We start from the raw sequence: 17,981 nt of genomic DNA, 5'->3' as shown, positions 1-17,981 counted from the left end.
TGTCCCGACCTGACCCCAACTCTAACCCCACCCAAACATCCACCCTGAGCCTTAATCCTACCCTGAATACATCACCCTTATCCCACACCCAACTGAACGTTCTACTTTGACCATGATCTCCCCACCCTGACCTCCCCAACCCCAACTCCCAAATGAAGCCCACCAATGCCCAAGCCCAACGGGCAGGGACATCTGACCGTGTGTACAGGCTCCTGTTCCTCCGCCAGACACAGCTCCCGTCCAGAGGCCTGGGCAATTCTCTTCCCAGCCACCAGGTTTCCAACCATCATGGATGCCGGTCCAACACCAGCTATGGGGATCAAAGTTCAGAGGTCAGCCTTCAGAACACAGAGTGCGGACAGAGCTTCACACTGTGTGTGAAGTACTGACACCGGGTCTGTGTGTGAACACACACACTGGGAGTGTGTGATGGGATGGTGTGGAGGGAGCTTCACTCTGTCTCTGACCCAGGAGTGTGTGATGAAACGGTGTGGAGGGAGATTCACTCTGTGTCTGAACCCGGGAGTATGTGATGGGATGGTGTTTGACCCTGGGAGTGTTTGATGGTTCGGTGGGGATGGAGCTCCACTCTGTGTCTGACCCCGTGAGTCTGTAATGGGACAGTGAGGAGGGAGCTTCACTGTTTCTGACTCCGTGAGTGTGTGATGGGATGGTATGGAGGGTGGGGTGGTGGTGTAAGGGGATGGTGAGATGGGACTGGCCAGTGACGTGCGCGAGGTGATGGGTCAGAGGGATTACTCTCTGCATACCTGGCTGCTTTTGTCGAGGTTTTGGCAGGTTGGTGACACAGGTGTGCGGGCAGAGCAGGACGTTGCAGGGGTGCAGACAACCCTCTGTGAAACGCTGCTTGGTCTGCGAGATGTGGATGCCGCCCAGCGGCGTCTTCGGGAGAGTGTTGGCTGGGACCAGCGCCAGGCAATAGACCCCAACCTGGTGAATACTGTCGATGGCCTGCGGTTGGGTGTGGGTGAGGGGATAGAGTGGGGGAGAGGAGTATAGAGGGAGAGAGAGAAAGGATGTTGGGGAGAGAGAGGGTAGATGCACCATCATTAAGTTGACCACGATCTGTGAAGTTTTCCCTCCTGACATGAGTGGGTGGAGGTAGAGGGAGGAAGGCTGGGAGATAGAAGATGGGCATCCGCCTGCATCGTACCTGTAGCACTCGACTCATCCACTGGAAACTCTCTTCCTCAGACACGTCCGGACGTTGCTCCACAACAACAACCACCCGCTCATCGTAAAACACCGTCACTGAGAACACAGCGATCCTGGGGAGACACGTTGGGGGGGAGAGAGGGGGGAAGAAGGGGAGAGAGAGAGAGTGAGAGTGGGGAAGAGAGAGAGAGTGGGGGGAGAGAGAGAGAGTGGGGGGAAGAGAGAGAGAGTGGGGGGAGAGAGAGAGAGTGGGGGGAGAGAGAGAGTGGGGGGAGAGAGAGAGTGGGGGGAGAGAGAGAGTGGGGGGGAGAGAGTGGGAGAGAGAGTGGGGGGAGAGAGAGAGAGTGGGGGGAAGAGAGAGAGATTGGGGGAGAGAGAGAGTGGGGGAGAGAGAGAGTGGGGGGAGAGAGAGGGGGAGAGAGAGAGGTGGGAGAGAGAGTGGGGGAGAGAGAGTGGGGGAGAGAGAGTGGGAGAGAGAGAGTGGGGAGAGAGAGAGTGGGGAGAGAGAGATTTGGAATAAGAGCGAATGGTGTGGGGTAATGAGATTGATAGGGATAAGGATGGGGAGGGAGGAAAGTTGGGAGGGATTTACAAGGGAGAGAGAAGGAAGGAGGAGATGCAAAAAGAGGGACGGAGAAGGGAGGGGGAGCAGTCGGAGGTAAGGTTGGAGATGCTCACCTGCCGCGGTACACTGTCTTCATGGGTTCTACTGCAAGTGCAGTGGCCACAATATCATCTGAATTATGTCTGCGGCCACTCACCATCAGCAGCCCATCCACCTTCCCCACCACGTAGAGAAGACCACCCTGTACAGAAAAAGAGAGAGACGCAGTTAACATCGGGGTAGTGTATTGGCAGGGACGGGTATGTCACTGTGCTGGAACAGTACTGTTGGGGTCAGGTCTGTCACTGTGTAACATTGGGGTACAGTACCGGTGGGGACGAGTCTGTCACTGTGTAACACCAGGATACAGTACTGTTGGGGTCAGGTCTGTCACTGTGTAACATTGGGGTACAGTACTGGTGGGGACGAGTCTGTCACTGTGTAACACTGGGGTACAGTACTACTGTTGGGGTCAGGTCTGTCACTGTGTAACATTGGGGTACAGTACTGGTGGGGACAAGTCTGTCACTGTGTAACACCGGGATACAGTACTGTTGGGGTCAGATCTGTCACTGTGTAACATTGGGGTACAGTACTGGTGGGGACAAGTCTGTCACTGTGTAACACTGAGGTACAGTACAGTTGGGGTCAGGTCTGCCACTGTGTAACACTGGGGTACAGTACTAATGGGGACAGGTCTGTCACTGTGTAACACCGGGATACAGTACTGTTGGGGTCGGGTCTGTCACTGTGTAACACTGGGGTACAGTACTGGTAGGGATGGGTCTGTCACTGTGTAACACTGGGGTACAGTAATGTTGGGGTCAGGTCTGTCACTGTGTAACATTGGGGTACAGTACTGGTGGGGATGGGTCTGTCACTGTGTAACACTGGGGTACAGCACTGTTGGGGTCAGGTCTGTCACTGTGTAACACTGGGGTACAGTACAGTTGGGGTCAGGTCTGGCACTGTGAAACACTGGGGTACAGTACTGATGGGGACAGGTCGGATACTGTGTAACACCGGGATATAGTACAATTGGGGTCGGATCTGTCACTGTATTACACTGGGGTACAGTACTGGTGGGGATGGGTCTGTCACTATATTACACTGGGGTACAGTACTGTTGACGTCAGGTCTGTCACTGTGTAACACTGGGGTACAGTACTGATGGGGACAGGTCTGTCACTGTGTAACATTGGGGTACAGTACTGGAGGGGACAGGTCTGTCACTGTGTAACACCCGTGTACAGTATTGGTGGGGACGGGTCTGTCACTATATTACACTGGGGTACAGTACTGTTGACGTCAGGTCTGTCACTGTGTAACACTGGGGTACAGTACTGATGGGGACAGGTCTGTCACTGTGTAACATTGGGGTACAGTACTGGTGGGGATGAGTCTGTCACTGTGTAACACTGGGGTACAGTACAGATGGGGTCAGGTCTGGCACTGTGTAACACTGGGGTACAGTACTGATGGGGACAGGTTGGTCACTGTGTAACACCGGGATATAGTACAATTGGAGTCAGGTCTGGCACTATGTAACACTGGGGTACAGTACTGATGGGGACAGGTTGGTCACTGTGTAACACCGGGATATAGTACAATTGGGGTTGGGTCTGTCACTGTGTAACATTGGGGTACAGTACTGGTGGGGATGAGTCTGTCACTGTGTAACACTGGGGTACAGTACAGATGGGGTCAGGTCTGGCACTGTGTAACACTGGGGTACAGTACTGATGGGGACAGGTTGGTCACTGTGTAACACCGGGATATAGTACAATTGGGGTCGGGTCTGTCACTGTGTATAACTGGGGTACAGAACTGGTGAGCATGGGTCTGTCACTGTGTAACACTGGGGTACAGTATTATTGGGGTCAGGTCTGTCACTGTGTAACATTGGGATACAGTACTGGTGGGGACGGGTCTGTCACTATGTAACACCGGGTTACAGTACTGTTGGGGTCGGTTCTGTCACTGTGTAACACTGGGGTACAGTACTGGTGGGGATGGGTCTGTCACTGTGTAACACCGGGAATCAGTACTGTTGGGGTCGGGTCTGTCACTGTGTAACATTGGGGTACAGTACTGGTGGGGACGAGTCTGTCACTGTGTAACACTGAGGTACAGTACAGTTGGGGTCAGGCTTGCCACTGTGTAACATTGGGGTACAGTACAGGTGGGGACGGGTCTGTCATTATGTAACACCGGGTTACAGTACTGGTGGGTACGGGTCAGTTACTGTGTAACACTGAGGTACAGTACTGTTCGGGTTAGGTCTGTCACTGTGTCACACTGGGGTACAGTACTGTTGGGGTCGGGTCTGTCACTGTGTAACATTGGGGTACAGTACTGGTGGGGACGAGTCTGTCACTGTGTAACACTGGGATACAGTACTGGTGGGGATGGGTCTGTCACTGTGTAACACCGGGTAACAGTACTGTTGGGGTCGGGTCTGTCACTGTGTAACACTGGGGTACAGTACAGTTGGGGTCAGGTCTGTCACTGTGTAACACTGGGGTACAGTACTCTTGGGGTCGGGTCTGTCAATGTGTAACACTGGGGTACAGTACTGGTGGGGACGAGTCTGTCACTGTGTAACACTGGGGTACAGTACAGTTGGGGTCAGGTCTGTCACTGTGTAACACTGGGGTACAGTACTCTTGGGGTCGGGTCTGTCAATGTGTAACACTGGGGTACAGTACTGGTGGGGACGAGTCTGTCACTGGGTAACACCGGGATAAAGTACTGTTGGTGTCGGGTCTGTCACTGTGTAACACTGGGGTACAGTACTGGTGGGGATGGGTCTGTCACTGTGTAACACTGGGGTACAGTATTATTGGGGTCAGGTCTGTCACTGTGTAACACTGGGGTACAGTACAGTTGGGGTCAGGTCTATCACTGTGTAACAATGGGGTACAGCACTGTTGGGGTCAGGTCAGTCACTGTGTAACATTGGGGTACAGTTCTGGTGGGGACAGGTCTGTCACTGTGTAACACCCGTGTACGGTATTGGTGGGGACGGGTCTGTCACTATATTACACTGGGGTACAGTACTGTTGAGGTCAGGTTTGTCACTGTGTAACACTGGGGTACAGTACTGATGGGGACAGGTCTGTCACTGTGTAACATTGGGGTACAGTACTGGTGGGGACGAGTCTGTCTCTGTGTAACACTGGGGTACAGTACAGTTGGAGTCAGGTCTGGCACAATGTAACACTGGGGTACAGTACTGATGGGGACAGGTTGGTCACTGTGTAACACCGGGATATAGTACAATTGGGGTTGGGTCTGTCACTGTGTAACATTGGGGTACAGTACTGGTGGGGATGAGTCTGTCACTGTGTAACACTGGGGTACAGTTCAGATGGGGTCAGGTCTGGCACTGTGTAACACTGGGGTACAGTACTGATGGGGACAGGTTGGTCACTGTGTAACACCGGGATATAGTACAATTGGGGTTGGGTTTGTCACTGTGTATAACTGGGGTACAGAACTGGTGGGGATGGGTCTGTCACTGTGTAACACTGGGGTACAGTATTGTTGGGGTCAGGTCTGTCACTGTGTAACATTGGGGTACAGTACTGGTGGGGACGGGTCTGTCACTATGTAACACCGGGTTACAGTACTGTTGGGGTCGGGTCTGTCACTGTGTAACACTGGGGTACAGTACTGGTGGGGATGGGTCTGTCACTGTGTAACACCGGGAATCAGTACTGTTGGGGTCGGGTCTGTCACTGTGTAACATTGGGGTACAGTACTGGTGGGGACGAGTTGTCACTTTGTAACACTGGGATACAGTACTGGTGGGGATGGGTCTGTCACTGTGTAACACCGGGTAACAGTACTGTTGGGGTCGGGTCTGTCACTGTGTAACATTGGGGTACAGTACTGGTGCGGACGAGTCTGTCACTGTGTAACACTGGGTTACAGTACAGTTGGGGTCAGGTCTGTCACTGTGTAACACTGGGGTACAGTACTCTTGGGGTCGGGTCTGTCAATGTGTAACACTGGGGTACAGTACTGGTGGGGACGAGTCTGTCACTGGGTAACACCGGGATACAGTACTGTTGGTGTCGGGTCTGTCACTGTGTAACACTGGGGTACAGTACTGGTGGGGATGGGTCTGTCACTGTGTAACACTGGGGAACAGTATTATTGGGGTCAGGTCTGTCACTGTGTAACAATGGGGTACAGTACAGTTGGGGTCAGGTCTATCACTGTGTAACATTGGGGTACAGCACTGTTGGGGTCAGGTCTGTCACTGTGTAACATTGGGGTACAGTTCTGGTGGGGACGGGTCTGTCACTATGTAACACCGGGTTGTAGTACTGTTGGGGTCGGGTCTGTCACTGTGTAACACTGGGGTACAGAACTAGTGGGGACGGGTCTGTCACTATGTAACACCGGGTTACAGTACTGCTGGGGTCGGGTCTGTCACTGTGTAACACTGGGGTACAGTACTGTTGGGGATGGGTATGTCACTGTATTACACTGGGGTACAGTACTGTTGAGGTCAGGTCTGTCACTGTGTAACATTGGGGTACAGTACTGGTGGGGACGGGTCTGTCACTATGTAACTCCGGGTTACAGTACTGTTGGGGTCTGGTCTGTCACTGTGTAACACTGGGGTACAGTACTGTTGGGGATGGGTGAGTCACTGTATTACACTGGGGTACAGTACTGGTGGGGACGAGCCTGTCACTATATTACACTGGGGTACAGTACTGTTGAGGTCAGATCCGTCACTTTGTAACATTGGGGTACAGTACTGGTGGGGACAGGTCTGTCACTGTGTAATACCCGTGTACAGTATTGGTGGGGACGGGTCTGTCACTATATTACACTGGGGTACAGTAATGTTGAGATCAGGTCTGTCACTGTGTAACACTGGGGTACAGTACTGATGGGGACAGGTCTGTCACTGTGTAATATTGGGGTACAGTACTGGTGGGGACGAGTCTGTCTCTGTGTAACACTGGGGTACTGTACTTGTGGGGATGGGTCTATCACTGTGTAACACTGGGGTACAGTACTGATGGGGACAGGTCTGTCACTGTGTAACATTGGGGTACAGTACTGGTGGGGACGAGTCTGTCTCTGTGTAACACTGGGGTACAGTACAGTTGGAGTCAGGTCTGGCACAATGTAACACTGGTGTACAGTACTGATGGGGACAGGTTGGTCACTGTGTAACACCGGGATATAGTACAATTGGGGTTGGGTCTGTCACTGTGTAACATTGGGGTACAGTACTGGTGGGGATGAGTCTGTCACTGTGTAACACTGGGGTACAGTTCAGATGGGGTCAGGTCTGGCACTGTGTAACACTGGGGTACAGTACTGATGGGGACAGGTTGGTCACTGTGTAACACCGGGATATAGTACAATTGGGGTTGGGTTTGTCACTGTGTATAACTGGGGTACAGAACTGGTGGGGATGGGTCTGTCACTGTGTAACACTGGGGTACAGTATTGTTGGGGTCAGGTCTGTCACTGTGTAACATTGGGGTACAGTACAGGTGGGGACGGGTCTGTCATTCTGTTACACCGGGTTACAGTACTGGTGGGTACGGGTCAGTTACTGTGTAACACTGAGGTACAGTACTGTTCGGGTTAGGTCTGTCACTGTGTCACACTGGGGTACAGTACTGTTGGGTTCGGGTCTGTCACTGTGTAACATTGGGGTACAGTACTGGTGGGGACGAGTCTGTCACTTTGTAACACTGGGATACAGTACTGGTGGGGATGGGTCTGTCACTGTGTAACACCGGGTAACAGTACTGTTGGGGTCGGGTCTGTCACTGTGTAACATTGGGGTACAGTACTGGTGCGGACGAGTCTGTCACTGTGTAACACTGGGTTACAGTACAGTTGGGGTCAGGTCTGTCACTGTGTAACACTGGGGTACAGTACTCTTGGGGTCGGGTCTGTCAATGTGTAACACTGGGGTACAGTACTGGTGAGGACGAGTCTGTCACTGGGTAACACCGGGATACAGTACTGTTGGTGTCGGGTCTGTCACTGTGTAACACTGGGGTACAGTACTGGTGGGGATGGGTCTGTCACTGTGTAACACTGGGGTACAGTATTATTGGGGTCAGGTCTGTCACTGTGTAACACTGGGGTACAGTACAGTTGGGGTAAGGTCTATCACTGTGTAACATTGGGGTACAGCACGGTTGGGGTCAGGTCTGTCACTGTGTAACATTGGGGTACAGTTCTGGTGGGGACGGGACTGTCACTATGTAACACGGGGTTGTAGTACTGTTGGGGTCGGGTCTGTCACTGTGTAACACTGGGGTACAGTACTGGTGGGGATGGGTCTGTCACTGTGTAACATTGGGGTACAGTACTGGTGGGGACGGGTCTGTCACTATGTAACACCGGGTTACAGTACTGCTGGGGTCGGGTCTGTCACTGTGTAACACTGGGGTACAGTACTGTTGGGGATGGGTATGTCACTGTATTACACTGGGGTACAGTACTGTTGAGGTCAGGTCTGTCACTGTGTAACATTGGGGTACAGTACTGGTGGGGACAGGTCTGTCCCTGTGTAACATTGGGGTACAGTACTGGTGGAGACGGGTCTGTCACTATGTAACTCCGGGTTACAGTACTGTTGGGGTCTGGTCTGTCACTGTGTAACACTGGGGTACAGTACTGTTGGGGATGGGTGAGTCACTGTATTACACTGGGGTACAGTACTGGTGGGGACGAGCCTGTCACTATATTACACTGGGGTACAGTACTGTTGAGGTCAGATCCGTCACTTTGTAACATTGGGGTACAGTACTGGTGGGGACAGGTCTGTCACTGTGTAATACCCGTGTACAGTATTGGTGGGGACGGGTCTGTCACTATATTACACTGGGGTACAGTAATGTTGAGATCAGGTCTGTCACTGTGTAACACTGGGGTACAGTACTGATGGGGACAGGTCTGTCACTTTGTAATATTGGGGTACAGTACTGGTGGGGACGAGTCTGTCTCTGTGTAACACTGGGGTACAGTACTTGTGGGGATGGGTCTATCACTGTGTAACACCAGGATACAGTACTGTTGGGGTCGGGTCTGTCACTGTGTAACATTGGGGTACAGTACTGGTGGGGATGAGTCTGTCACTGTGTAACACTGGGGTACAGTACAGTTGGGGTCAGGTCTGGCACGGTGTAACACTGGGGTACAGTACCGATGGGGACAGGTTGGTCACTGTGTAACACCGGGATATAGTACAATTGGGGTCGGGTCTATCACTGTGTATCACTGGGGTACAGTACTGGTGGGGATGGGTCTGTCACTGTGTAACACTGGGGTACAGTATTGTTGGGGTCAGGTCTATCACTGTGTATCACTGGGGTACAGTACTGGTGGGGATGGGTCTGTCACTGTGTAACACTGGGGTACAGTATTGTTGGGGTCAGGTCTGTCACTGTGTAACATTGGGGTACAGTACTGGTGGGGACGGGTCTGTCACTATGAAACACCGGGTTACAGTACTGTTGGGGTCGGGTCTGTGACTGTGTAACACTGGGGTACAGTACTGGTGGGGATGGGTCTGTCACTGTGTAACACCGGGAATCAGTACTGTTGGTCGGTCTGTCACTGTGTAATATTGGGGTACAGTACTGGTGGGGACGGGTCTGTCACTATGTAACACCGGGTTACAGTACTGTTGGGATTGGGTCTGTCACTGTGTAACACTGGGGTACAGTACTGGTGGGGATGGGTCTGTCACTGTGTAACACCGGGAATCAGTACTGTTGGGGTTTGGTCTGTCACTGTGTAACATTGGGGTACAGTACTGGTGGGGACGAATCTGTTACTGTGTAACACCGGGATACAGTACTGTTGGGGTCAGGTCTGTCACTGTGTAACATTGGGGTGGAGTAATGTTCGGGACGAGTCTGTCACTGTCTAACACTGAGGTACAGTACAGTTGAGGTCAGGTCATCCACTGTGTAACACTGGGGTACAGTACTGATGGCGACAGGTCTGTCACTGTGTAACACCTTGATACAGTACTGTTGGGGTCGGGTCTGTCACTGTATAACACTGGGGTACAGTACTGGTGGGGACGAGTCTGTCACTTAATAACACCGGGATACAGTACTGTTGGTGTCGGGTTTGTCACTGTGTAACACTGGGGTACTATATTGTTGGGGTCAGGTCTGTCACTGTGTAACACTGGGGTACAGTCCAGTTGGGGTCAGGTCTATCACTGTGTAACATTGGGGTACAGCACTGTTGGGGACAAGTCTGTCACTGTGTAACACTGGGGTACAGTACAGTTGGGGTCAGGTCTGTCACTGTGTAACATTGGGGTACAGTTCTGGTGGGGACGAGTCTGTCACTGTGTAACACCGGGATACAGTCCTGTTGGGGTCAGGTCTCTCACTGTGTAACATTGGGGAACAGTACTGGTGGGGATGGGTCTGTCACTGTGTAACATTGGGGTACAGTACTGGTGGGGACGGGTCTGTCACTATGTAACACCGGGTTACAGTACTGCTGGGGTCGGGTCTGTCACTGTGTAACACTGGGGTACAGTACTGTTGGGGATGGGTATGTCACTGTATTACACTGGGGTACAGTACTGTTGAGGTCAGGTCTGTCACTGTGTAACATTGGGGTACAGTACTGGTGGGGACTGGTCTGTCAGTGTGTAACATTGGAGTACAGTACTGGTGGAGACGGGTCTGTCACTATGTAACTCCGGGTTACAGTACTGTTGGGGTCTGGTCTGTCACTGTGTAACACTGGGGTACAGTACTGTTGGGGATGGGTGAGTCACTGTATTACACTGGGGTACAGTACTGGTGGGGACGAGCCTGTCACTATATTACACTGGGGTACAGTACTGTTGAGGTCAGGTCCGTCACTTTGTAACATTGGGGTACAGTACTGGTGGGGACAGGTCTGTCACTGTGTAATACCCGTGTACACTATTGGTGGGGACGGGTCTGTAACTATATTACACTGGGGTACAGTAATGTTGAGGTCAGGTCTGTCACTGTGTAACACTGGGGTACAGTACTGATGGGGACAGGTCTGTCACTGTGTAATATTGGGGTACAGTACTGGTGGGGACGAGTCTGTCTCTGTGTAACACTGGGGTACAGTACTGGTGGGGATGGGTCTGTCACTGTGTAACACCAGGATACAGTACCGTTGGGGTCGGGTCTGTCACTGTGTAACATTGGGGTACAGTACTGGTGGGGATGAGTCTGTCACTGTGTAACACTGGGGTACAGTACAGTTGGGGTCAGGTCTGGCACTGTGTAACACTGGGGTACAGTACTGGTGGGGACGAGTCTGTCACTGTGTAACACTGAGGTACAGTACAGTTGGGGTCAGGCTTGCCACTGTGTAACATTGGGGTACAGTACTGGTGGGGACGGGTCTGTCACTATGTAACACCGGGTTACAGTACTGCTGGGGTCGGGTCTGTCACTGTGTAACACTGGGGTACAGTACTGTTGGGGATGGGTATGTCACTGTATTACACTGGGGTACAGTACTGTTGAGGTCAGGTCTGTCACTGTGTAACATTGGGGTACAGTACTGGTGGGGACGGGTCTGTCACTGTGTAACACCGGGATACAGTCCTGTTGGGGTCAGGTCTCTCACTGTGTAACATTGGGGAACAGTACTGGTGGGGATGGGTCTGTCACTGTGTAACATTGGGGTACAGTACTGGTGGGGACGGGTCTGTCACTATGTAACACCGGGTTACAGTACTGCTGGGGTCGGGTCTGTCATGTGTAACACTGGGGTACAGTACTGTTGGGGATGGGTATGTCACTGTATTACACTGGGGTACAGTACTGTTGAGGTCAGGTCTGTCACTGTGTAACATTGGGGTACAGTACTGGTGGGGACAGGTCTGTCACTGTGTAACATTGGAGTACAGTACTGGTGGAGACGGGTCTGTCACTATGTAACTCCGGGTTACAGTACTGTTGGGGTCTGGTCTGTCACTGTGTAACACTGGCGTACAGTACTGTTGGGGATGGGTGAGTCACTGTTTTACACTGGGGTACAGTACTGGTGGGGACGAGCCTGTCACTATATTACACTGGGGTACAGTACTGTTGAGGACAGGTCCGTCACTTTGTAACATTGGGGTACAGTACTTGTGGGGACAGGTCTGTCACTGTGTAATACCCGTGTACACTATTGGTGGGGACGGGTCTGTAACTATATTACACTGGGGTACAGTAATGTTGAGGTCAGGTCTGTCACTGTGTAACACTGGGGTACAGTACTGATGGGGACAGGTCTGTCACTGTGTAATATTGGGGTACAGTACTGGTGGGGACGAGTCTGTCTCTGTGTAACACTGGGGTACAGTACTGGTGGGGATGGGTCTGTCACTGTGTAACACCAGGATACAGTACCGTTGGGGTCGGGTCTGTCACTGTGTAACATTGGGGTACAGTACTGGTGGGGATGAGTCTGTCACTGTGTAACACTGGGGTACAGTACAGTTGGGGTCAGGTCTGGCACTGTGTAACACTGGGGTACAGTACTGGTGGGGACGAGTCTGTCACTGTGTAACACTGAGGTACAGTACAGTTGGGGTCAGGCTTGCCACTGTGTAACATTGGGGTACAGTACTGGTGGGGACGGGTCTGTCACTATGTAACACCGGGTTACAGTACTGCTGGGGTCGGGTCTGTCACTGTGTAACACTGGGGTACAGTACTGTTGGGGATGGGTATGTCACTGTATTACACTGGGGTACAGTACTGTTGAGGTCAGGTCTGTCACTGTGTAACATTGGGGTACAGTACTGGTGGGGACGGGTCTGTCACTATGTAACTCCGGGTTACAGTACTGTTGGGGTCTGGTCTGTCACTGTGTAACACTGGGGTACAGTACTGTTGGGGATGGGTGAGTCACTGTATTACACTGGGGTACAGTACTGGTGGGGATGGGTGAGTCACTGTATTACACTGGGGTACAGTACTGTTGAGGTCAGATCCGTCACTTTGTAACATTGGGGTACAGTACTGGTGGGGACAGGTCTGTCACTGTGTAATACCCGTGTACAGTATTGGTGGGGACGGGTCTGTCACTATATTACACTGGGGTACAATAATGTTGAGATCAGGTCTGTCACTGTGTAACACTGGGGTACAGTACTGATGGGGACAGGTCTGTCACTGTGTAATATTGGGGTACAGTACTGGTGGGGACGAGTCTGTCTCTGTGTAACACTGGGGTACAGTACTTGTGGGGATGGGTCTATCACTGTGTAACACCAGGATACAGTACTGTTGGGGTCGGGTCTGTCACTGTGTAACATTGGGGTACAGTACTGGTGGGGATGAGTCTGTCACTGTGTAACACTGGGGTACAGTACAGTTGGGGTCAGGTCTGGCACGGTGTAACACTGGGGTACAGTACCGATGGGGACAGGTTGGTCACTGTGTAACACCGGGATATAGTACAATTGGGGTCGGGTCTATCACTGTGTATCACTGGGGTACAGTACTGGTGGGGATGGGTCTGTCACTGTGTAACACTGGGGTACAGTATTGTTGGGGTCAGGTCTATCACTGTGTATCACTGGGGTACAGTACTGGTGGGGATGGGTCTGTCACTGTGTAACACTGGGGTACAGTATTGTTGGGGTCAGGTCTGTCACTGTGTAACATTGGGGTACAGTACTGGTGGGGACGGGTCTGTCACTATGAAACACCGGGTTACAGTACTGTTGGGGTCGGGTCTGTGACTGTGTAACACTGGGGTACAGTACTGGTGGGGATGGGTCTGTCACTGTGTAACACCGGGAATCAGTACTGTTGGTCGGTCTGTCACTGTGTAATATTGGGGTACAGTACTGGTGCGGACGAGTCTGTCACTGTGTAACACTGGGGTACAGTACAGTTGGGGTCAGGTCTGTCACTGTGTAACACTGGGGTACAGTACTCTTGGGGTCGGGTCTGTCAATGTGTAACACTGGGGTACAGTACTGGTGGGGACGAGTCTGTCACAGGGTAACACCGGGATACAGTACTGTTGGTGTCGGGTCTGTCACTGTGTAACACTGGGGTACAGTACTGGTGGGGATGGGTCTGTCACTGTGTAACACTGGGGTACAGTATTATTGGGGTCAGGTCTGTCACTGTGTAACACTGGGGTACAGTACAGTTGGGGTCAGGTCTATCACTGTGTAACAATGGGGTACAGCACTATTGGGGTCAGGTCTGTCACTGTGTAACATTGGGGTACAGTTCTGGTGGGGACGGGTCTGTCACTATGTAACACCGGGTTGTAGTACTGTTGGGGTCGGGTCTGTCACTGTGTAACACTGGGGTACAGTACTAGTGGGGATGGGTCTATCACTGTGTAACACCGGGATACAGTACTGTTGGGGTCAGGTCTATCACTGTGTAACATTGGGGTACAGTTCAGTTGGGGTCAGTTCTGGCACTGTGTAACACTGGGGTACAGTACTGGTGGGGACGAGTCTGTCACTGTGTAACACCGGGATACAGTACTGTTGGGGTCAGGTCTCTCACTGTGTAACATTGGGGAACAGTACTGGTGGGGATGGGTCTGTCAATGTGTAACATTGGGGTACAGTACTGGTGGGGACGGGTCTGTCACTATGTAACACTGGGTTACAGTACTGGTGGGGATGGGTCTGTCACTGTGTAACACTGGGGTACAGCACTGTTGGGGTCAGGTCTGTCACTGTGTAACACTGGGGTACAGTACTGGTGGGGACGAGTCTGTCTCTGTGTAACACTGGGGTACAGTACAGTTGGAGTCAGGTCTGGCACTATGTAACACTGGGGTACAGTACTGATGGGGACAGGTTGGTCACTGTGTAACACCGGGATATAGTACAATTGGGGTTGGGTCTGTCACTGTGTAACATTGGGGTACAGTACTGGTGGGGATGAGTCTGTCACTGTGTAACACTGGGGTACAGTACAGATGGGGTCAGGTCTGGCACTGTGTAACACTGGGGTACAGTACTGATGGGGACAGGTTGGTCACTGTGTAACACCGGGATATAGTACAATTGGGGTCGGGTCTGTCACTGTGTATAACTGGGGTACAGAACTGGTGAGCATGGGTCTGTCACTGTGTAACACTGGGGTACAGTATTATTGGGGTCAGGTCTGTCACTGTGTAACATTGGGATACAGTACTGGTGGGGACGGGTCTGTCACTATGTAACACCGGGTTACAGTACTGTTGGGGTCGGTTCTGTCACTGTGTAACACTGGGGTACAGTACTGGTGGGGATGGGTCTGTCACTGTGTAACACCGGGAATCAGTACTGTTGGGGTCGGGTCTGTCACTGTGTAACATTGGGGTACAGTACTGGTGGGGACGAGTCTGTCACTGTGTAACACTGAGGTACAGTACAGTTGGGGTCAGGCTTGCCACTGTGTAACATTGGGGTACAGTACAGGTGGGGACGGGTCTGTCATTATGTAACACCGGGTTACAGTACTGGTGGGTACGGGTCAGTTACTGTGTAACACTGAGGTACAGTACTGTTCGGGTTAGGTCTGTCACTGTGTCACACTGGGGTACAGTACTGTTGGGGTCGGGTCTGTCACTGTGTAACATTGGGGTACAGTACTGGTGGGGACGAGTCTGTCACTGTGTAACACTGGGATACAGTACTGGTGGGGATGGGTCTGTCACTGTGTAACACCGGGTAACAGTACTGTTGGGGTCGGGTCTGTCACTGTGTAACACTGGGGTACAGTACAGTTGGGGTCAGGTCTGTCACTGTGTAACACTGGGGTACAGTACTCTTGGGGTCGGGTCTGTCAATGTGTAACACTGGGGTACAGTACTGGTGGGGACGAGTCTGTCACTGTGTAACACTGGGGTACAGTACAGTTGGGGTCAGGTCTGTCACTGTGTAACACTGGGGTACAGTACTCTTGGGGTCGGGTCTGTCAATGTGTAACACTGGGGTACAGTACTGGTGGGGACGAGTCTGTCACTGGGTAACACCGGGATACAGTACTGTTGGTGTCGGGTCTGTCACTGTGTAACACTGGGGTACAGTACTGGTGGGGATGGGTCTGTCACTGTGTAACACTGGGGTACAGTATTATTGGGGTCAGGTCTGTCACTGTGTAACACTGGGGTACAGTACAGTTGGGGTCAGGTCTATCACTGTGTAACAATGGGGTACAGCACTGTTGGGGTCAGGTCAGTCACTGTGTAACATTGGGGTACAGTTCTGGTGGGGACAGGTCTGTCACTGTGTAACACCCGTGTACAGTATTGGTGGGGACGGGTCTGTCACTATATTACACTGGGGTACAGTACTGTTGAGGTCAGGTTTGTCACTGTGTAACACTGGGGTACAGTACTGATGGGGACAGGTCTGTCACTGTGTAACATTGGGGTACAGTACTGGTGGGGACGAGTCTGTCTCTGTGTAACACTGGGGTACAGTACAGTTGGAGTCAGGTCTGGCACAATGTAACACTGGGGTACAGTACTGATGGGGACAGGTTGGTCACTGTGGAACACCGGGATATAGTACAATTGGGGTTGGGTCTGTCACTGTGTAACATTGGGGTACAGTACTGGTGGGGATGAGTCTGTCACTGTGTAACACTGGGGTACAGTTCAGATGGGGTCAGGTCTGGCACTGTGTAACACTGGGGTACAGTACTGATGGGGACAGGTTGGTCACTGTGTAACACCGGGATATAGTACAATTGGGGTTGGGTTTGTCACTGTGTATAACTGGGGTACAGAACTGGTGGGGATGGGTCTGTCACTGTGTAACACTGGGGTACAGTATTGTTGGGGTCAGGTCTGTCACTGTGTAACATTGGGGTACAGTACTGGTGGGGACGGGTCTGTCACTATGTAACACCGGGTTACAGTACTGTTGGGGTCGGGTCTGTCACTGTGTAACACTGGGGTACAGTACTGGTGGGGATGGGTCTGTCACTGTGTAACACCGGGAATCAGTACTGTTGGGGTCGGGTCTGTCACTGTGTAACATTGGGGTACAGTACTGGTGGGGACGAGTCTGTCACTGTGTAACACTGAGGTACAGTACAGTTGGGGTCAGGCTTGCCACTGTGTAACATTGGGGTACAGTACAGGTGGGGACGCGTCTGTCATTATGTAACACCGGGTTACAGTACTGGTGGGTACGGGTCAGTTACTGTGTAACACTGAGGTACAGTACTGTTCGGGTTAGGTCTGTCACTGTGTCACACTGGGGTACAGTACTGTTGGGTTCGGGTCTGTCACTGTGTAACATTGGGGTACAGTACTGGTGAGGACGAGTTGTCACTTTGTAACACTGGGATACAGTACTGGTGGGGATGGGTCTGTCACTGTGTAACACCGGGGAACAGTACTGTTGGGGTCGGGTCTGTCACTGTGTAACATTGGGGTACAGTACTGGTGCGGACGAGTCTGTCACTGTGTAACACTGGGTTACAGTACAGTTGGGGTCAGGTCTGTCACTGTGTAACACTGGGGTACAGTACTCTTGGGGTCGGGTCTGTCAATGTGTAACACTGGGGTACAGTACTGGTGGGGACGAGTCTGTCACTGGGTAACACCGGGATACGGTACTGTTGGTGTCGGGTCTGTCACTGTGTAACACTGGGGTACAGTACTGGTGGGGATGGGTCTGTCACTGTGTAACACTGGGGAACAGTATTATTGGGGTCAGGTCTGTCACTGTGTAACAATGGGGTACAGTACAGTTGGGGTCAGGTCTATCACTGTGTAACATTGGGGTACAGCACTGTTGGGGTCAGGTCTGTCACTGTGTAACATTGGGGTACAGTTCTGGTGTGGACGGGTCTGTCACTATGTAACACCGGGTTGTAGTACTGTTGGGGTCGGGTCTGTCACTGTGTAACACTGGGGTACAGTACTAGTGGGGATGGGTCTGTCACTGTGTAACACCGGGATACAGTACTGTTGGGGTCAGGTCTATCACTGTGTAACATTGGGGTACAGTACAGTTGGGGTCAGGTCTGGCACTGTGTAACACTGGGGTACAGTACTGGTGGGGACGAGTCTGTCACTGTGTAACACCGGGATACAGTACTGTTGGGGTCAGGTCTCATACTGTGTAACATTGGGGAACAGTACTGGTGGGGATGGGTCTGTCACTGTGTAACATTGGGGTACAGTACTGGTGGGGACGGGTCTGTCACTATGTAACACCGGGTTA

The 17,981-nt window shown here is 52.1% G+C and overlaps 1 protein-coding gene across 1 annotated transcript in view; it reads right to left on the bottom strand.

Annotated features, from left to right (window-relative positions):
* Positions 1-17,981, bottom strand: part of LOC138747166 (disco-interacting protein 2 homolog B-like) — a 218,102-nt gene that overhangs the window by 12,743 nt on the left and 187,378 nt on the right. Inside the window, 4 exon segments of the mRNA XM_069906148.1 lie at positions 198-310; positions 771-972; positions 1,175-1,289; positions 1,855-1,982. Of these exon segments, the coding sequence (XP_069762249.1) occupies positions 198-310; positions 771-972; positions 1,175-1,289; positions 1,855-1,982 (558 nt within the window).

The sequence above is a fragment of the Narcine bancroftii genome, chromosome 12 (assembly GCF_036971445.1).
Source record: "Narcine bancroftii isolate sNarBan1 chromosome 12, sNarBan1.hap1, whole genome shotgun sequence".
Lineage (NCBI taxonomy): Eukaryota > Metazoa > Chordata > Chondrichthyes > Torpediniformes > Narcinidae > Narcine > Narcine bancroftii.
Note: the sequence above shows the minus strand (reverse complement) of the source record. Positions and strands in the feature narration are given on the sequence as shown.